Source organism: Tiliqua scincoides, chromosome 6 (genome assembly GCF_035046505.1).
Source record: "Tiliqua scincoides isolate rTilSci1 chromosome 6, rTilSci1.hap2, whole genome shotgun sequence".
Taxonomy (NCBI): domain Eukaryota; kingdom Metazoa; phylum Chordata; class Lepidosauria; order Squamata; family Scincidae; genus Tiliqua; species Tiliqua scincoides.
The window spans coordinates 7,676,233-7,695,306 of record NC_089826.1 but is presented as its reverse complement, the minus strand read 5'-3'; the positions used below and the strand labels follow the sequence as shown (position 1 = coordinate 7,695,306).

At 45.9% G+C, this 19,074-nt stretch overlaps 1 protein-coding gene across 1 annotated transcript in view; it reads left to right on the top strand.

Annotated features, from left to right (window-relative positions):
- The window catches only part of CCDC158 (coiled-coil domain containing 158), a 43,702-nt gene extending 30,008 nt beyond the window's left edge, over positions 1–13,694 (top strand). Inside the window, exons 18-28 of the mRNA XM_066632274.1 lie at positions 27–185; positions 1,023–1,115; positions 2,753–2,875; positions 4,108–4,271; positions 6,549–6,602; positions 8,248–8,307; positions 9,163–9,227; positions 10,817–11,018; positions 11,088–11,122; positions 11,881–11,982; positions 13,618–13,694. Of these exons, the coding sequence (XP_066488371.1) occupies positions 27–185; positions 1,023–1,115; positions 2,753–2,875; positions 4,108–4,271; positions 6,549–6,602; positions 8,248–8,307; positions 9,163–9,227; positions 10,817–11,018; positions 11,088–11,122; positions 11,881–11,982; positions 13,618–13,694 (1,134 nt within the window). The remainder of the gene's footprint in view (positions 1–26; positions 186–1,022; positions 1,116–2,752; positions 2,876–4,107; positions 4,272–6,548; positions 6,603–8,247; positions 8,308–9,162; positions 9,228–10,816; positions 11,019–11,087; positions 11,123–11,880; positions 11,983–13,617) is intronic.
- The last annotated feature ends 5,380 nt before the right edge of the window (positions 13,695–19,074 follow it).

Genomic DNA, 19,074 nt, shown 5'->3' with positions numbered 1-19,074 from the left:
AATCTGTCTACTTTGTCTATGTGTAGGAGAAGCATTATCTGAAAGAAGAGAGAAACAAATTAAGCCAAGAATTAGCCTCTCTGGCTTCTTTAAACAACAAAATGTCAGGGGAGCTTGAGATTCTAAAGTCCCAGGACAAACGTCTGAAAGAGAAGCTTGCGACCATGGAGGCGGCTCTGGATAAGGTACTGATATGGGCCCGTGCCCCACTTCCCCACGTGATGAGAACTTCTAGGGATTGCAAAATTACTTAAGCGTGCTTAAGGACCACCACCTGGCCTGCTGAATTCTTAGCTTAACAGATGTTACCGGCTAGCCAGCATTCCAGCATACAAGAGCACTTGATCTAACACTGACATAAATTGCCAAATTCATTTTATGATTCTGTATCAGAACATTTTCTGAGGGTACTATTTCATTTTCTTCTTCCAGGGCCAGCCCTGCTGATTGGCAGAGTGGTCCTAAACTTAGGTGCTGCATATTAACAGTAGATTGTATGTCCGTGTTACTAGATGTATTGGTGTCCACAATGAATGTTTATTCATGTGTCTGATCCATTCGTGCATAAGGCAGGGATCTGATTTTAACATCGAGGGTAGCATGTGGGAGAGGGGAGCTGAACATTTCAGTTGTTCACCCAGTGCTCCTTTTTCCAGCCTACCTGAGCCACCTTGGCTCTAGAAGGGGCTCAAGAGAAAAGTGCCTATGCCAACAGACTTGAGGGGAGGAGTCAGTTCCCCTTAATCCCACCCCTCAATGGTGATGATTCCTTGTTATTTAGGTGGAACTGATGCCTGATGAGGCAAGGCCCCTGCTGCCACCACCACATCTAGTTTGGCTCTCAGTAACAATCACAGCCTTGGCTGATCAAACCCCCAATTCTGGTTAACAGTTCTGGGGTTTCTCAAAGCTGTTCTCTCCATTTATAAATAAAACTTTTAAGTGCTTCAAAGTTTGCTGATGCTGCACATGTCCAAGCTCTGTTATAAAGATTTATATTCTCCTATTATCTTTCCTTACAGGCATCCATGCAGTTTGCAGAATGTCAGTGCATTATGCAGCAGCAGGAACAGGAAGTGATACGTTTTAAATTCCAGCATGCTTTGGATGTAAAAGTAAGGCTTCTGCTTCCCAGCAGTCCCTCATCTCAACCATTGCCCCACCCTCCAGAAACAAAGCTCTTTTTAAAAATGCTCAGATCTGATATTGCACATCCTTTTCAGGACTCTGTCACTCATTGCACTTTCAGGACTGTGTGTTGTTGTTGGCAACCTTCAGTCTCGAAAGACTATGGTATTGCGCTCTGAAAGGTGGTTCTGGAACAGCGTCTAGTGTTGCTGAAAAGGCCGATTTGGGAGTGACAGTCCCTTCCACACCGGGAGCAAGTGCAGTCTGTCCCTGGTCTGTCTCCCTGGCTATGGGCCTTCCTTCTTTGCCTCTTTGCCTCAGATTGTTGGCCAAGTGTCTCTTCAAACTGGGAAAGGCCATGCTGCACAGTCTGCCTCCAAGCGGGCCGCTCAGAGGCCAGGGTTTCCCACCTGTTGAGGTCCACTCCTAAGGCCTTCAGATCCCTCTTGCAGATGTCCTTGTATCGCAGCTGTGGTCTACCTGTAGGGCGCTTTCCTTGCATGAGTTCACCATAGAGGAGATCCTTTGGGATCCGGCCATTATCCATTCTCACAACATGACCAAGCCAATGCAGGCGTCTCTGTTTCAGCAGTGCATACATGCTAGGGATTCCAGCTCGTTCCAGGACTTTCAGGACTATGCAAACATGAATCCGCTTTTATTTATTGAAAAATTATGGAATCCTGTTTGTAGATGGCAAAGCTTCCTTTCATCTTAGTGGAGTCAAAGTTTCTATTTTCCACCTGTTTCGGAGCCAAGTTTGCCCTGTGGTTGTGTATTGCTTGAGCATTTTGTTCTTCCTTAACAGACTGGTAAATGAAAGAGTTGGCTTTGAACCAGCTCATTGGCCCATGAAGGCCACTTGATTTTCAGGGGGCAGGAAATTCAAATGGCTCAGGTTACACCACACCCCTCCTTCCAGTATCCAATCCCACAGGTAAAGCAGAGTTAATGCTCACAAATTATAAAAAGCTGGATCACACTCCCTACTACTCTGTGCATGGTCTGAGATTAGAAGCACCTAATGCTTCACAGAGGTGCCCACTCGCCTTATTGCAGGTGGGGACCAGGACTCGGATCCTGGAACAGCATAATAGAATCCTTACCCATAAGAAGCCTCAGGGTTTGTTTTATTTAGCATCCTTGTCAGTCTTTGAACCCTGTCCCCTTTGTTTCTTTTTGTAAGATCACCTATATTTGTTTGTCCTTTGCAGTTTCCCTGCCATTCTGTTCATACATTGTATCTACTTTTAAATAAACCACTTGCCTTTCTTGACTTTCAGTGGAAACATTTTTTCCATTTAAAACAGTATGCAATTGGGATTGAAACCACAGTGGGGGCAAATTACTAACTCCCCCCTTTGTGGTTTCAACCCAGTTCACCTCCCCATCTCCTCCCCACACAATTTATTTTAAAACACAAAAGCCAGAAGCTTCGCTTAGTGTTCCAAGTCACGTCTAATTAGATGGTGGTGGTGACCTATCCATTGTAGATTCAGTCTGTTAAAGTGAGGAAGAATCTGCCCTCTCTCCAGCTGCCTTCGCTTCTGGGTTCTTTGCCAAGAATGTAGTCCTTAGGGATTCACATTTTATTCTACTTATGCATCTATTCCCACTTCCGCAGGAGCTGCAGGGGCCAGGACATTCGCTGAGCTCTTCCATGAAGCAACGCCATTCATCTGTGCCTCACTCCCTCTCATCTAGTGCTCCAGCATCTCAATCTTTTGCAGGCCACCACATCAACCTTGTAAGTGCCTGCTCAAGATCACCAAACATCACGATCAGACTGTTGTGGCACTCAAAATCAGTTGCCGTCCATTAATTAACTTTTCAGGTGATACTGGTGAAGTTTAAACACCCCTCCTTTTTGGAAGTAAAGTATCTGTAACCTTTCAACCAAGGCAATTTTCATTTCCAATTTTTTTTAGCAGCTACTGAGTTTTTCACCTGTCAAATTATGTCTTCCAAAAGTATTCTTATTTATACAACAAATTGGTGGGGCTTTAAAAAAAATGCAAATCATTACTTGTATAGAAATATCAGTGAGTCTGTACTGATTGATTTTAGAAAACCATCAAAGTTTTAGAGTTTTAAAGTACATCAAATGTACTTTAGAAAGTACATTTTGTGGCCGCTGTCCAAGGAAGTCCTGTCTTAGGCCTAGTGTACATGTGTAGCACTTTAAAGGTATAGTAATAAGTTTGTCATCTACACAGTCAGCAGAATGGGATGGGAATGAGAGCTCAGTGGTGGCAGAATGGAGTATACCATTTCAGACTGCAGGTAGGGGATTCACGGCATAGCCTTCTTGGTGGTGGCCCAGAAGCTGAGAGATTCTCTACCAAAAGAGACATATGTGAGACTGAAGTTAAACCCTAGTAAGACATTTCAGTACCCAAAGACTGTTTTACCCACCACTTACTGGGAAGAAATTGTGAGAGAGGACTGTTTACCTCCCGTGTCCCACTTATGGACTTCCTGGAAGCACCTGACCAGCCACTACTGAAACCAATCTGCTGACTGATGGACCAGATTTAATTCTAAAGCTGCAAAGGGCAATGCCAGTGTCTGTCTCAGTTGTAATAATTTGGGCAGTTGACCTGCTTCCTCATCAATGCTTTCTCTTTTGCTGCAGTCTTGTGGTTAGGCAGCTCATGTTCTTGATTTGGCTACTATATTTGTAGTTACTCCAGTGCACGTGGGTTTGTTAGCTACGTGGAAGAAATGCCACCATTTTTAGAAAACCTTGTGACGAAAATTCCTGGCATACCTGGCCCACATATTCCTCATAGGCCAGTTGTGTTTTAGAAAATACAGATGGACACCAGCCATTGCTTTCAAAAAGAAAACAAACTCTGTGTATAATTAGGACTATAGGCCTATAAACCCAAATAATTTTAGTAACAATTTAATGAACGTTGACTGTGAAAGTCTTAGTGTTTATGTTAAACTGTGTGTGTTTTGCTTATTTCCATTTAGTTACCACCCAGGGTTAGTTCTACTAAGGAGGACCCGTTGCGAGACTTAAAGCATCTTCTTCAAGAACTGAAAACTACAATTGATGAAATCCCCTCCACGATGCTTCCCAGAAGAGAATGTGACAGCGACACTGATTCTCTTTTGGAAAGCCCTAGTGCTACATTGTAAGGATCTCCCATAATACTGTCAGAAATGACTACAGTCCAATTGCTTTTTAATCTGGGAAAACTTGTGTTGCAAATAGCATCTATAAGCAAAGCGAAAATATTGTTTATGTAGTACGTGGTAGGTTTTGTGGTCTTGGATGTCGTGATCCAGCACACACCCAGTGTCGATCCTCTACTACAGGGGTGTCCAAACATTTTGGCAGGAGGGCCACATCACCTCTCTGACACTGTGTCAGGGGCCGGAGGAAAAAAGAATTAATTTACATTTAAAATTTGAATAAATTTACATAAATGAATTTATTAGAGATGGAACTCATATGAATGAATGAAGATCTTGCAGTAGCTCAAGGCCTGTAAAAGGCCTTGCACAAAGCAAGGCTGGCCTTTCCATCACTGCCACTGCTGCATCACAGAAATGAAGCAGCAAGTAGTGGAGGGAGCCCTCGTCCCACTACTCAGGTGAGAGTTCGAACACTCATGCTGAGAGCAGTTGCATCGGGCCAGCACAGGCTCCAGCAAGTCTCTGGAGGGCCAGAGGCTCATTGGAGACTGGGGGCTCCCTGAGGGCCGGACTGGGAGCCCCTGAGGGCCGCAAGTGGCCCCCGGGCCGGGGTTTGGACACCCCTGCTCTACTACACCGCAAACTGGACTCTAAGTAAAGCCCTGGGAGAGAGGGGGCAAAAATAGCAGACAGCACAGCACAACAGTTGAGGTCTACACCAAAGGTTTTGCACAACTAGTTATTTCAAATTAATCTGCCTGCTTTAGCCTTCCTCACCTCTGCAGCTCTTTGTGTACCTTTCTGTCAGGCCCCTTCAGGTGGTCTTTATCTCTAATACACTACTCTCGCTTTGTCCTCTTTTTCCAGAGTCTCTGTATGCTCTTTTCCTAAGATGGATTAATTATTATTACTACCGTAAACTACTCCATCACAGTTTGTACTCACTGGTTGTAGAGCCCAATCCTGAGCTCTGCGTGCTGGCTTATCTCTGGCACACACTGTCGCAAACGTGTCATAAGGCATATTTGCCAGGCTTAGCACTGGTCCAGCACCAGTAGAAAACCGGTGCTCTGCCACTTGGCAGTCACCTGAACTGTCGGGCGGTGGAGAGGTAGGTGGGGAAGTGGGGGGAGGTGGGGAAGAGGCATGCCAGAGGAGGGAGTGGGGCAAGAGGAGGGTGGGACCAGTGGGGCTCAGCTGCACCAGATCCTGAGCTCCATTTCAGGCTGCACAGCCCAACACAGAACTCTTTGATTCTGTGGCAGCACCAGAGCTGCTCCAGAATCAAGTAGCCCCATTGCCAAACTACTTTCCTTACCCGGGGGAAGGAGACAAACATCCCCTTCCCCCAAGGAGCTACTGGTGGCAGCCCAGTTGTGTTCAGGATGCCACAGCAGCCATTTTCAGCACTGCGGCAGCCCCGTGCTCTGGGCAGCTTAGGACTGGGCTGTCTGTCCGCAATTTGGGATCCAGGCAAGATCCTGGGAATTATTACACAGGGAATTGCACACATTTTGTTGTAAACGTTAGACCTATTCTTGGGTATATTTGAGGTGCTGGGTCCAAAAATGGCATCGGGTTTTGCCCAATTGTCTTGAGGATAGGGTATAGCCACATTATATGCTGATTCAAGCAGTTTTCCCATGAGGAAGCCGTGGCATCAGCTTGAATCAGCATGGACGGTGGCTATGCCATACCCCCAAAACTAGAGCCAATTGGGCAAAACCGATGCCATTTTGTCAGCACCCCCAAAATATCCTAAGTTTGTTCAAATATTCTTGGCAACTAAAAAAAAGCATGTGTGCATGCTAAAATTGTGAACTACCTTTCACTCCCTGCGGCTGCAACCCTATCCACACTTTCCTGGGAGTAAGTCTTATCCAACCCAATGGGACTTTCTTCTTAGTAGACTTGCATAGGATTGGGCTCTAAGCCTTTGGTCTACCAACTAGAAACCTATACAGTGAGAGTACCCGAGTCAGTGGGAATCAGAGACTTCCTGCTGTGACATCACAGCAGCTCAGTCAATCACTGACAGAGGCTTCATCACCACCACCAATACCATTGCAGTATAGATAGGCATCAGCTCTGCCTGGCATCCAAGCTTATGCATTAAAAAGTATTGTGTACTTTTATTGTATACTTGTATACATATTGGAGTATAAACCACTCCTATGGTTTCGTTTGAAAGTGTTGGAACTCTTGCAGGGTGGGGCAGACTAGAACTGTAAGCAGAACATGTTTGGTGTAATATTTGCATTTCTTTCATGCAGAGACCTTGCAAGCAGAGAATGCATTGGCAAAAGATCACACGAACCTTACAACAGGTGAGAAACTTCAGCCAGGGCGTGAAAATTTCGTTGAAGATCAAAATGCTGTGATGCAACCAGGTGGAAGAACAATGAGATGTATATTTTTCATGTACATATCACCGCAATGTACTGCTTTTTACTTTCATAAAATCTGATTGGTCACTCCTATGGTATTGTATATCACTGAGCGTTATTCACACTTAAAATCCTGTTCCAGAATCTTCCAGGGCTAGCCAACAAGATGACCTGCAGGCTGTACGTTGTCCCTTTGTAATTTCCTCCAGCATCCCTTTACCCCAGTGCCATGTTTTAGAAGAAGCTGTTTTGATCAGGACTATGAAAGGGGGTAGGGTTAAAGCCCCTACTGCTGAAGTTCCGAAGTACAGGGGATCTGATCCAACTGCTATTTAGCATTAACACTTGCAAAGCATATGCTGAAGTAATGCCTGGTTTTTGACCCTGAGATACTTGCTTAGGTAAGCAGCATTATCCAAGCTAAAAAGCATCTCGTGAGTCTCCAACAACACCCTTCAACATGAAATGGAAAGATGTCTCTGGAGCATCCTTTCTTTCAGGCAGGGCAGTAGCCAGGTTGGAAGCAGAGTCAGATCAGGAAGCAATCAGGAAATGGGACTGCCCAGACCAAAAAGGGCATGCAGAACATCACTGTAGAGACCAATATAGAGTGTCATTCTGCTTTGCATCAAGAGAGCTGCTGTTGGAACGTATGATGTTGTGTCCTATTTCTTACTGAAAGGTGCAAAAGAACATTTCTACATGAGCACTTGCCCACCCACTTCTCCCCGCAGTGGTTCTCTGCAGCTCCTAGAAATCCACTCCTGAGGGTACAGCAACCCCTCAGAGCAGGATGGGATGTGGCACAGGATGTGGCAGGGAAAGGACTACTTAGGGAGTGGGAATCAGCAAAAATATCACACCCACATTTTTGCATGAATGAAAGTGCCACCCATTTGTTCAAAAGACCCTTAGGAAATGATCGTGAAGTTAGGTAGTGGGCTTGAAACTGCAGTTTTCCTTGTATGGCTTGCAGCTCAGGAAATCACAGATAGAAGGGTGAGTGATCCAGGATGCCTTGAAGAATTCATACAGTGAACCTGAGTGGGAGGGACTGACGTGATAGTACAGGTTGCCCCTTCTGTTCCTTGGTGCAGTCTGAGAACAAACAGCCCAATCCTATCCACACTGCCCTCGGAGTAAGCCCCATTGACGCTAATGGAACTTACTTCTAATAGACCTGCCTAGGATTGGGCTGAAAAACAGGCTAACAACTCGGTAGCTTTGACTGGGAACTTTGATCTGGAAAAGGAAAAGGTCATCTAGAACAGAAGAATGGGATGGCAAGCAACTTGCTGCCAGGTGGGGACATTGTCTGATGCTGCTTGCAAGAGTGTTCTACAATGATCAGCCTGTTTTTGTAAGTAAAGCCAAGTTTACAAGCCTCCAGTGATCTCCAAAAAAAACCCCAAACTCAGGAATTGCTGCGCCGTCCTTTGGAACATTCTCACCCCTTGGGGAAATGGGCCACAAGCATAGAACAGAACGACCCATGGATTGCTTTTTTACCCAGTATCTCTGCTTCTTCTGGCATCATTGTACAAACTTCCTTGGCAGCTTTAAAATAATCTGTCTTTCAACACAGGAAGACCACAGTCAGAGACTTACCTTCTGATGCTACCTTGGGGCAAGACCATTTTTCCAGGTGAGAAATTTGGATGCCTTGAATTTGGATCACCTGACACAATTAGTTTATCACTACTGTTGGCTAATATGCATATTTTTCACAAAGGATTTGACACATTCATGCAGGATCGGTCTGTTAGCCCTGGCGACAAAATGGAACTTCCATGTTCATAGGCTGTGTACATCTGAGTCTCTGATATTGCAGACACACAACAGGAAAAGGCTGTTGCCTTCTTTCCCAGCCTGTGATCTTCCCAGAAGCAAGTAGCTAGACAGTTGCTGTTCAAAATAGGATGCTGGACTTGGTGAACCTTTTTATGGTATTGGCATGGCATGGCATGTCTGTTAAATTGTCTTTGTGGTTCCCTAAATGTGACCCTTAGCATGCTTTTAATGCACATGTGTGAAATTGCTGGAATTCAAAATGATTCTATGCTCCTTTACTGGATGAAGCTACGTTACTGCTCTCTGGTCTTCTGCATTGCTCTTGAACAGGGGTTTCCAAACCCAGGCCCCCAGTTGCCAGATGTGGCCCGCAGAGAGCCTCTATCTGGCCAGCCTCTGATCCCCTGAGTGCCTCTGGCCCAGTTAACCAAACACAAACAAAGTTGTGCTTGTGGGGTGGGGGAATGAGGTCCATTTAAGTGCATGCTTTATTTCTTGGGCTGTGTTCGTGCTTGGAGAAATCCTGGACATTGGAGCCCATTGATTCATTCATTCACGTTCCATCTCCAATGTATTTAAATTTTATGTTTAATTTTTTTTCCGGCCCTCAACGCTGTGCCAGATATTTGATGCAGTCTTTAGGCCAAAAAGTTTAGAGACCCCTGCTCTTGAACAATAGAATGGCAGCTTTGCTTCTTTTCTTACACAGGGACCCTATAACATTACATACTACTGAACTTGAGGATTCAGAAGCTACCCTTCCTTTTACATCTAGTGGTGAGTTTCTGCCACTTACATTAAAGGCTGAACATTCAATGCGTAGTCGATTTTGGTACAGGATCAAAATGGATGGAAGCAGAAAAATGTGAAAATTAACCCTGCTTTTTGCAATCAAGATTCAAAGCACATAACATGTTCCCTTTTGCTTATTGGCTTTTTGTCAATAATTTACTTACTTCATATGCATTACAGGTATATTACATTATATTCACATTAATCTACCTTTCTGCTAAAACACTCAAGGCAATTGACAGTTTAAAATGGGTCAGTAAAGGGGTCGGATGTTCGGCAACGATGTCATCATGTCCTTGGAAAACTTCTGGGTTGCTGGGCTCCTGAAAGGAGCTGCACAAAGCCTCCCACCCAGTTCACCAGGCATCAGACAAGGCTTGTGGAGTCCCTGTGCCGCTTGTGGAAAGCCTGGGCAGGTGGTTCCGCTATGCCCTGTCAGATGTGTGGCAAATTGGGCTGGAGGCCTCACCACCCAAGCCAAGCTCCACATGGACCAGATGACTTTGGGTGGCGGGCCAGATTTGGCCTCCAGGCCTTACAGTCTAGGAGCTAATGCAGATGTTACAGCTCACCACAGATATTTTCAAATTTGTGGAAAACCAGGGGGATAGGTGCCACATGCATTTTATTTGTAAATGTTTTTATACATAGTATTTTTCTGTAGATTTTGATCATGACAGCCTGCAGTCCTATCCATACTTACCTGGGAGTAAGACCCATTGACTATAATGGGACTTATGTCTGCATAGACATGCATAGGATTGGGCTCACAGTGTGTGGCGGTTTTGCTGCTCGTCTTAGGGTGCAATCCTAACCCCTTATGTCAGTGCTTTCCAGCACTGACATAAAGGCAATCCAGCTCTGGGGTAGGGGAACAAACATTCCCTTACTTTGAGGAGGCCTCCATGAGTGACACCCAATTGCAGGATGCAACACACGTCCCATTGGCACAGCTATGCCAGTGCTGGAAAGCACTGACATAAGGGGTTAGGATTGCACCCTCATTCATACATACATCTTGGTGCATCTGTTTCTAGTTTTCAGAGTTGCCTTATCAGTTCCACTGTCTACTCCCTAAACATGGCAAAGTGTGCCATGTTATCACACCTTCTGCCTGTCTGGATACACTGGTTGTACAGGGAGAAAAGCATCAGTACTTAAGAAGCCTACCATAGAACATAACATCCTAGATAGTCTCTACAAGAAAACCACTGTAGCAACAGGGTAACATGCTCTGGGATAATTCTCACAGTTACCTGAGCAACAGCACACCTGTAAACAAACTGCTGTAGAAGTCCTGGGGGCAAAATCACCCTGGATTGAAAAATGAGAATTCCATGTATGATCCGCTTAGGAACTGCAAAAGAAGGCTAAGCACTAAAAACAAGCCTCCCACCATCACCCACTTTGCACAAATTTAAAAAAACAACAAAGAGCCAAACACATTTTTGGTAACATGTAGATATGCCCTCTGCTTGCCAGTCCCTGAAGCTAGGCTAACCGTGCTCTTTTCAACCAAGTTTTGGTTTCCATTTTTAAACGGCTATTTTTACTATATTTAACATCTCAAGCAATCTTCAGTTCTACTCCTCGCTATTCCTCTTCCAAGAAACTGTCCCCGGAGGAGAGGTTCAAAGACAGGTCTCCCGTGCACTCGCTGTTAACTGCTCCACTGAATGACCTTAAGACGGTCCCTGGAATCTCTCTGGAGCATCGGTCGGGTCTGAAGAAGAGCAGCTCCCCAGAAACTGTCGCAGCCTCCTATAGAAGTGAGTGTCTTGTAGTCAAGTCATTTGTATATTACGGCGGTTCCCAAACTTTAGGAGCCCAAGGACCACTGAGGCAAAAATTGGAATCGTCGTGGACCTCACGCAGCTGTGGGCTGTGTGGTCTCTGCCCTATTCTGGTGGTCCATCTCCAGAGTGCTGCCGCATCAGGGAGGATGGAGACTCTTCAGTGACTGTGGGTGGTCCGCTATCTGCCCTCTCTGGTGGTCCGTGGGAAATTGCTTGCTCTGAGAGACACTGAAGTGATCAAAAGCGATTTTTTCCTGAGACCTCGCGGACCACTTCTCAGGGTCTCATGGACCACCTGTGGTCCACAGACCATACATTGGGAACCAGTGGGAAGCAGGAGCTGGAGCCATTCTTTACATGAAAAGGAATGTCTAGGTGAGCAGAGTGAAACCTGCCTCTTTCTCTGCTTTAACTTGTTGCACACTATCGCTTTAAGCTATTTATTTATTTTTTGCCAGCCAAGCTTACTTCCAACACTGGAGCCAACCTGGGAGCAAACTGTTAGAGCAATTGAGCAGGGCCACTTGTGGTGGAAGCAGGGCTCTAGTTTCCCCTCCCCTGACGGTGGAAAGGGCGGAACCATCACCCTACCCCTGCTTTACATGTGACCAGAACAAGCATGTGACTGGTTGTCCTGGCACATCTAGTTAGACCCTTGCAACACCTGGGACCATATATATTGTGTCAACCAACATACTCTTCTTTGGCCGGTGTTAACGTGATAGCAATAACAAACTGAATTCTGAGCCGGCAGTATATATTCTAGGCCTTCAGCACTGTGACAACTGGATGCGTCCGGATGAACGTGCGGTTTAATTGACTGGGTATTTTATCCTTAGCTACCCAGACAGAAGAGGCCGATGGAAGCATGTGCAAGAAATTACAGAACAAGATGGACAATTTGCAAAACCTGGTGGAGACTTTACAGTTGAAGAATCAAGGTACAGAGCACCTGCTGGCTGAAAGATGCTGTCTTGACTATTTCAAGGCTTCTGGCAAATTGCGGTCAGCATAGGTGAATTTCGTGATACTTGTGACAACATCACTGCAAGAAGAGGTCAAGTTCCATTCCTCCCCTACCCCCCCCAATGCAATTGTCTGAGCCTTTAAAATATACCCTCCACTATTGTGCAGATGAAAATAGGGCCTAGGTGTAAGATGCCTACCTCCTACCAAGACATCTTTGCGAGGCCCACCCCCTCCACTGTCAACATCACTGAAGTTTCTACTTCCTCCGTTGCCTGGTGATCTTTTGGTTGTGTCATATCCTGTTGTCCGCTGACTTACGAGGCAAGAGGGTGTTTGTTCTGTTGGTTAAAGTTATACTTGGAAGAAAATACTTGTCCAACAAGTTATCGCTGGCTGTTCAGAACATAACTCAACATTAACAGTGCGCCCAGAATGGCAGTCGGTGCTCCTTTATGGGGCCTTAATGTGAATGTGCAGGAATTTACCAACATGTACACTAGGCACAAGAGGCTTCCATTCTCACTCCAGCTTCTAGAGACCCTGCAGGTGGGAGGTAAACCTGGAAGAATGACTGACTGTAGCGACTGACACTCGCAAAATGTTAACACGGTATTTCTGTGGGCTTGGGGATGACCAGGGACTGTCTCTTGTAAATCAGAACAGTTGGATTTTACTTAAAATGCCTTTTTATATTTTTAAAAGGTGAGGACTCCTGGCTTTCCATTTCAGAAACAGTGGTGTACAAAGTACACTCTCCCCTGTGCTAGGAGCACTCCAAGTGACCCCCCAGGGCCCTGGCTCCAGAGACCAGCTTCAGCAATGGGGGGGGGTCTTCTCAGTAACTCCCATGGACAATCATTATGCCTGATAGGCAATGGTGTGGCTCACCCTCAGTCTTCCTCCCTCAGAACAAGTTAGCAGGGTTCCGCCAGCTGCTTTCTAATCCCTCAGTGTCCTGGTTTCTCTCTCCTCTAACCATCTGTCTCTGATGACCTCACTCGTTTCAGCCAACCTCTTGCTGACTGCGTCTTGCTATCCCTCCTATGTGTTCCCCAGTCACAAAAATACCAGTGTTCTCCCAGCAGTTGCCTCCCCCAGATATTGCTAGGAATGCCAACTCACCCAAAGAAAACCCACAAAACCATTTAAGCAAGTCAAAAGTGAGATCTAAAACCAGCAAGATTGCCCTTTCCCATCTGACACAAGGCCTCCCATCGCAGATACCATTTTCTTTGGAGGCTACATGCTGCCTCTTTCCATTGTTCAGCGTGCTTGTAGTCCACCATGCTTTGTTTCCCAACATACATGGTGCAAAGATACTTGGGTAGCTCAGTTGTGTTCCTTCCCCACATTGGAAACAGTACTGTGGGGCTCAGAGAGTAGCATCCCATGGTCTTCAGAAGCCAGAGACGACCAAACACGTTTGCACAAGTGTCAACGAAGTGCACCTCTGTGCTAAAGCTGTACTTTGGAACAATGAAAGCCCATTTTCTGGTGATGTTTTGCACAGAATGGTGAATAAGGGCAGCAGGGTGGCACAGAAACGCACGTGGTCTGTGGCCCTTCCTGCCTGGCGCTAACCACCTTGTCCTCAATTTCGCTTTCAGCAATGTCTACCATGATCAGATCCCAGGAAAAGAAGCTTGAGAAAGCAAAGGAAAAGGAGAAGAAGCTGTCCAAATGAGCCGTGGCATGGTTTTTAATCGCTTGGAGGTATCTCGAATGCATGCTGTTGAAGCCACCTGTTGTCATTTAATATAATAAAAGTTGACCTAGTTTTGTAATCTGTCTCTTGAAACAGAAACAGTTGGTTTGGTGGTCAAAAATTGCCCATTGTTGGGTGCCTTTATTGATCTGGAACTACTGCTCCCTGTTCATTCACTTTTGATGGAGCAGCCAGACAGCTTAGTCCTCTGAACCATGTTTTCTGTGTTCCCTTTTGCATTTTTTTCTAACCTGAGCTGGGGTGACTTTGGGCACTTCCCAAGACATGCTCCTTGTCGTGGCACAACCCCAGCTTTGCTTTTCTGCAATTGGTCACAAACTGCAGCACTACATCCACACCAATCATCTTTTGTGTGCCGTTATAATGCTGTGAGTTCTACCTCCCCTAAGCATCTATATCTGATACCCTCACTAGCATCAGCCAACCTCTTGCTGGTTTCTCCAGGGTTCTACTACCTCCCTTCAGGCTCCCTGTTATTAAAAAAAAAAATCACAATTATCCTAGCAATTGTTGTCCCTGTTATTGCAATACCACCCACATTAGGGGCAGTCCACAGGATACCATGGTGTAGCCAACCCACCTCCCCCCCTTAATGCCATCTGCTTGTTTTGTGGACATGCAAAGACACAATGGATACACCAGCTTACCTCCACAACTTTGTCATATGTGGCTTGCACCATGTCAATGTAATGATCTGGTGCCATTGTTACCCCTAACCAAACAGAGTACCACACGCAAGATAGTATGACAACCCTCCCTGTTGCCCTAAACTTGCACACTAGTATATTGTGAGTTCACACCACAAAACAAATTCTTTGACCTGCCCTCCAAAAAAGAAGACTTCTAAAGGCAGGGATCTGAAGGCCTTAGGAGTGGACCTCAACAGGTGGGAAACCCTGGCCTCTGAGCGGCCCGCTTGGAGGCAGGCTGTGCAGCATGGCCTTTCCCAGTTTGAAGAGGCACTTGGCCAACAGACTGAGGCAAAGAGGCAAAGAAGGAAGGCCCATAGCCAGGGAGACAGACCAGGGACAGGCTGCACTTGCTCCCGGTGTGGAAGGGATTGTCACTCCCGAATCGGCCTTTTCAGCCACACTAGACGCTGTTCCAGAACCACCATTCAGAGCGTGATACCATAGTCTTTTGAGGCTGAAGGTTGCCAACACATCTAGAAATGAAATGGAAAGGTGCAGAGTTGAGGCTCAGCCCCAGAAAGCACCACCAGACATTTCAAAGTCATGCCTGTCAAAGACAGGAAGGAATTTCACACTGGCAGAGTGCAAGAGTGAAGATGGGAGGAGATTTGGGTGGAAATCCAAGCTAGGAAGACACAGTTAATATCCAGAACTCACTCTCTCTCTCTCTCTCTCTCTCTCTCTCTCTCTCTGTAACTGGACAAACTACGGGCTCTGTGGCTCTTTACTGCACAGGTGGATGTGGGCTTAAGCTTGTCCTATCTTGAGGGAGTGTGTTGAAGAAAGGGATCCAGTGCATGCTTTTATCTTGATTCTGTTAAGAACATTTCCCCTCCCTTGCTCCCACATGGTGATAAACCAGATCCCTTCCCCCTCCCTTGTATATTTACACCACCTCAGCAGACACATCACTGCACAATAGTTATTTGGACTTTGGCCACTCACAGTCCTTTCACTGCCTTTAAACCTCACCTAAGGCAAACAGTGTCCATGTTCAAAAGGTACTACATTGAATTCAAGCAGAAGCACAACTCTGAATTACTTGCCCACTTGCAAATCAGTGCCGCAAGGCACCAGCTTGCATCGGCTTCCAAACCAGCTATGTCAAAATACAGTTTCAATACAATTTTTTCCAAGAAAAATGAAACTTGTAAGTCAAGTTTCCCAAACTGCGTCAGCTGTTGGGCAGGCACAACTACGGACTCTTTGGGGCTCTGCGGCTCTATTTCTAGGGCAATTGTCTCTAGTAACAGATTGTCCCCCTTCTTCCATGGATCTCTTCTCAGCCAGCAGAGGAAGAGAGACAGAATTTGTTACTACAGACAGTTGCCCTAGAAACAGAGCTGTAGAACCCAGAAGGAATTTTCAGCCCTTCTCAGCCTCAGCCTCTCGGTGTCTTGAAGAGACACTTGGCCAACAGGCTGAGGCAAAGAAGGAAGGCCCACAGCCAGGGAGACAGACCAGGGACAGACTGCACTTGCTCCCAGTGTGGAAGGGATTGTCACTCCCGAATCGGCCTTTTCAGCCACACTAGGCGCTGTGCCAGAACCACCATCCAGAGTGCGATACCATAGTCTTCCGAGACTGAAGGTTGCCAACTCAACTCAGCCTCTATGGTCCAAACTCCCAACGGCACCCCAATGTGCTGTGGCACACCAGTTGAAAATTTCTGCTTTAAATTGTGAGCCTTTTGGGGACAGAGAACCATTTAATTGATTTTCTCTGTAAATCACTTTGTGAACTTTTTTGGTTGAAAAGCCATATATAAATATTCTTTAAAATGGCAGTTAGATAGGACTGTGTGTGTGTGTGGGGGGGGCTAATCTCTATCCCTGCCATGGACATCTGGGCCTCTTCCTCCCCCACTGTTTTTGCTATTTGACAAGGGGAAAGAAAAGCTCCTACTAGTGCCGACGGGAGCACTTTTTCCCCTTGTCAAATAGCAGCCATGGGGGGGGGAGAATCAAGACGATGACTGAGGCTAGGTGCAAAGAGCCTCAGCAGTGGTGTAGCTCGAGGGGGTGTAAAGCACTAAGTTTTGCAGAGATCCTCACTGCAGTGTGCAAGCTGCCTCTTCCCCCTCCTCTTCAGAGCCACGCTGCGGTGAGGCTCCCTGCAAAACTTAGTGCTTTCCACCCTCTCTAGCTATGCCACGCATCTGTGTGATCTGAACCAGTTGTCCTTTACTGTACTCAATCCCCCCCTTCCGCGAACACAAGCCTTTACGTGTTAAAGATCTCGGGTAGTATAAAAATAAATCCATAAAATGGTAGGCATGTCAGGCACTCACACAGCCTGCAGAACTACCCCCTTGCTATCCTGGAGGTGTGTGGACTAGCTAATGTTACCGTCTTTTTTTAAATTTGGAACATTGCTAGCCTGCGCCCTGAGGATCATTCAGGATATTAACGGTTTTGTAGTGTTTATAAAGAACTAGAATACTGTATAGTGTTAAATATTTTTTTTAAATTGAACAAAAATTTTTTTAAAAATAAACTCTCAACCACCATCCCTTAAAATTCTGCCCAAAGAGAAAAGTTCTAAGAACACAAGAGCTTTTTTGCAAAGGCAGCTGAACATTCCATCTGCTTCAGCCCTCCATTTCCCAAAATAGTCAGCCAAATGCCCCCTGGGGAAGCTCACCAGGCATGGTGGAAATAAACATCCATCCCACTTGCCCCCAGCTTCTAGCAAGAAAATGTATACAGCCTCCAACCAGAGAACACGATTGCTTTCTTTCCCCTTATACAAGGATCCATAATGGATTCTATCAAACCTGGATGCTATAATGGTTCTGTCAATGCTGATATCCAGTGGGGTTTCAGAACAGGTTTGTGCTGGCCTCCTGCAGCTGTAAAACACTCAGAGGGAGAGTGAGAACAGATTCAGTTGTGATGATCCTTCCTAGTGTTTGCCAGTAGGGTTGAGAAAGCTCCAATTTAGCATCTTAAGGGAGGCCTGTACAATACCCATAACATGCCTTGCAGGCCCTTTAGAGCAGTGTTTCTCAAACTGTGGGTCGGAACCCACTAGGTGAGTGGGTGGGTCCCCATTCATTTCAATATTATATTTTTAATATATTAGACTTGATGCTCCCATGGTATATGACTGCATTTGGGGAAATGTGACAGACCTGTACTTTGAATAAGCTACTATGTATATTCTTTTATTGTATTGTATTGGCAACCTTCAGTCTCGAAAGACTATGGTATCGCGCTCTGAAAGGTGGTTCTGGCACAGCGTCTAGTGTAGCTGAAAAGGCCAATCTGGGAGTGACAATCCCTTCCACACCGGGAGCAAGTGCAGTCTGTCCCTGGTCTGTCTCCCTGGCTATGGGCCTTCCTTCTTTTAACAATGATAATAAATGGGACGTACTCCTGGGTAAGTGTGGGTAGGATTGCAGCCTAGGATAGTTAAAAATTTTCCTGCATGATGATGTCACTTCCGATCATGACATCACTTCCGGTGGGTCACGACAGATTCTCACTCTGTCCCGGTGGGTCCCAGTGCTAAATGTGTGAGAACCACTGCTTTAGAGTGATCAGACAGGATGTGAACCTCCCTGTTAAGGATCAGTTGAAAGATTCAAGTAATACAGCTGGTCACAAAACAGTTTCTTTTCATCAATTTCTTCACTCTGTGTAGAGAGCAAGCCATTTCTTTAGCTATATGATGAAACTCTGCTGGTTAAAGAGCAGTGACCCCAGAGCAAGGCAGTCTTTCTTTCATGTTATCATGCAGATCTTTGACCTCGCTGTTGCTGACCCTTGCAACTCCTGATTACACCAGACTTCTGTGAAGCAAGAATCCAGCAAAGGATCAGGAATTTCCTCTGATAGTACTACTGTAATAGTAAAACAGTTCACAAGCTACATGAGAAGCAAACCAATCAGGATAGATTATTGCATGAACCTTTAAGGTGAAAACAGCCCAGGACAACGGTTGTCCACTACAGCTGTAGTCCCGTGGCACTTTTTGCAGCAATACAAAATATAATTCTCACTGTCACCTGTGATCTGACATTCAGTTACTAGAGTTATGGATGGGTGGAATCAGGGCTGCTTTCTGTGGCCACAAATAGCATTGCATGAACTGGTGTCACACAACAGTGGTTTTTAAACAATATCCCACAGAATCCTGAGGTTCCTCCTTACCAGTGACAGCACACAAGTCCCCGTCCCCGTCCCCCCAAAAAAGCTTGCTCATCACCATCCATGTAGGGCCAAACTCTACTGTGACAAGCAAGTGTCATTTGCATTCCAATGTGCATTCTTTTGATGCAAGCTCAGCAAGACCCAATGGGTCAGTAATGATAGCAGCATTGGATTGTCTCCAAGGACTGTTGTAAGAATGACACAAAGGCAGGTTTGTGATTTAAACCAGGGATGCCCTGGTTCACAGCTCAGTCTCATAACTACTAAGGTGATTTTATGATGGAGGGAGGTGAAACAGTTTCTCAAACGGTAGATTTACTGAGGCAGCAAAACCTACCACCCTGGTACTGTTGCACCGTGCGCTAAACTTTTGCAGCTCCCCAACAGTAGAAACTAAGCAACTTGCTGCAGTGCTGCTCCTTCCCCATGGCTCAGCTCTCTGCAGCTGCAGAGTGGGAGAAATGAACAGCGCATTGCTGCACCTCTCTGGGC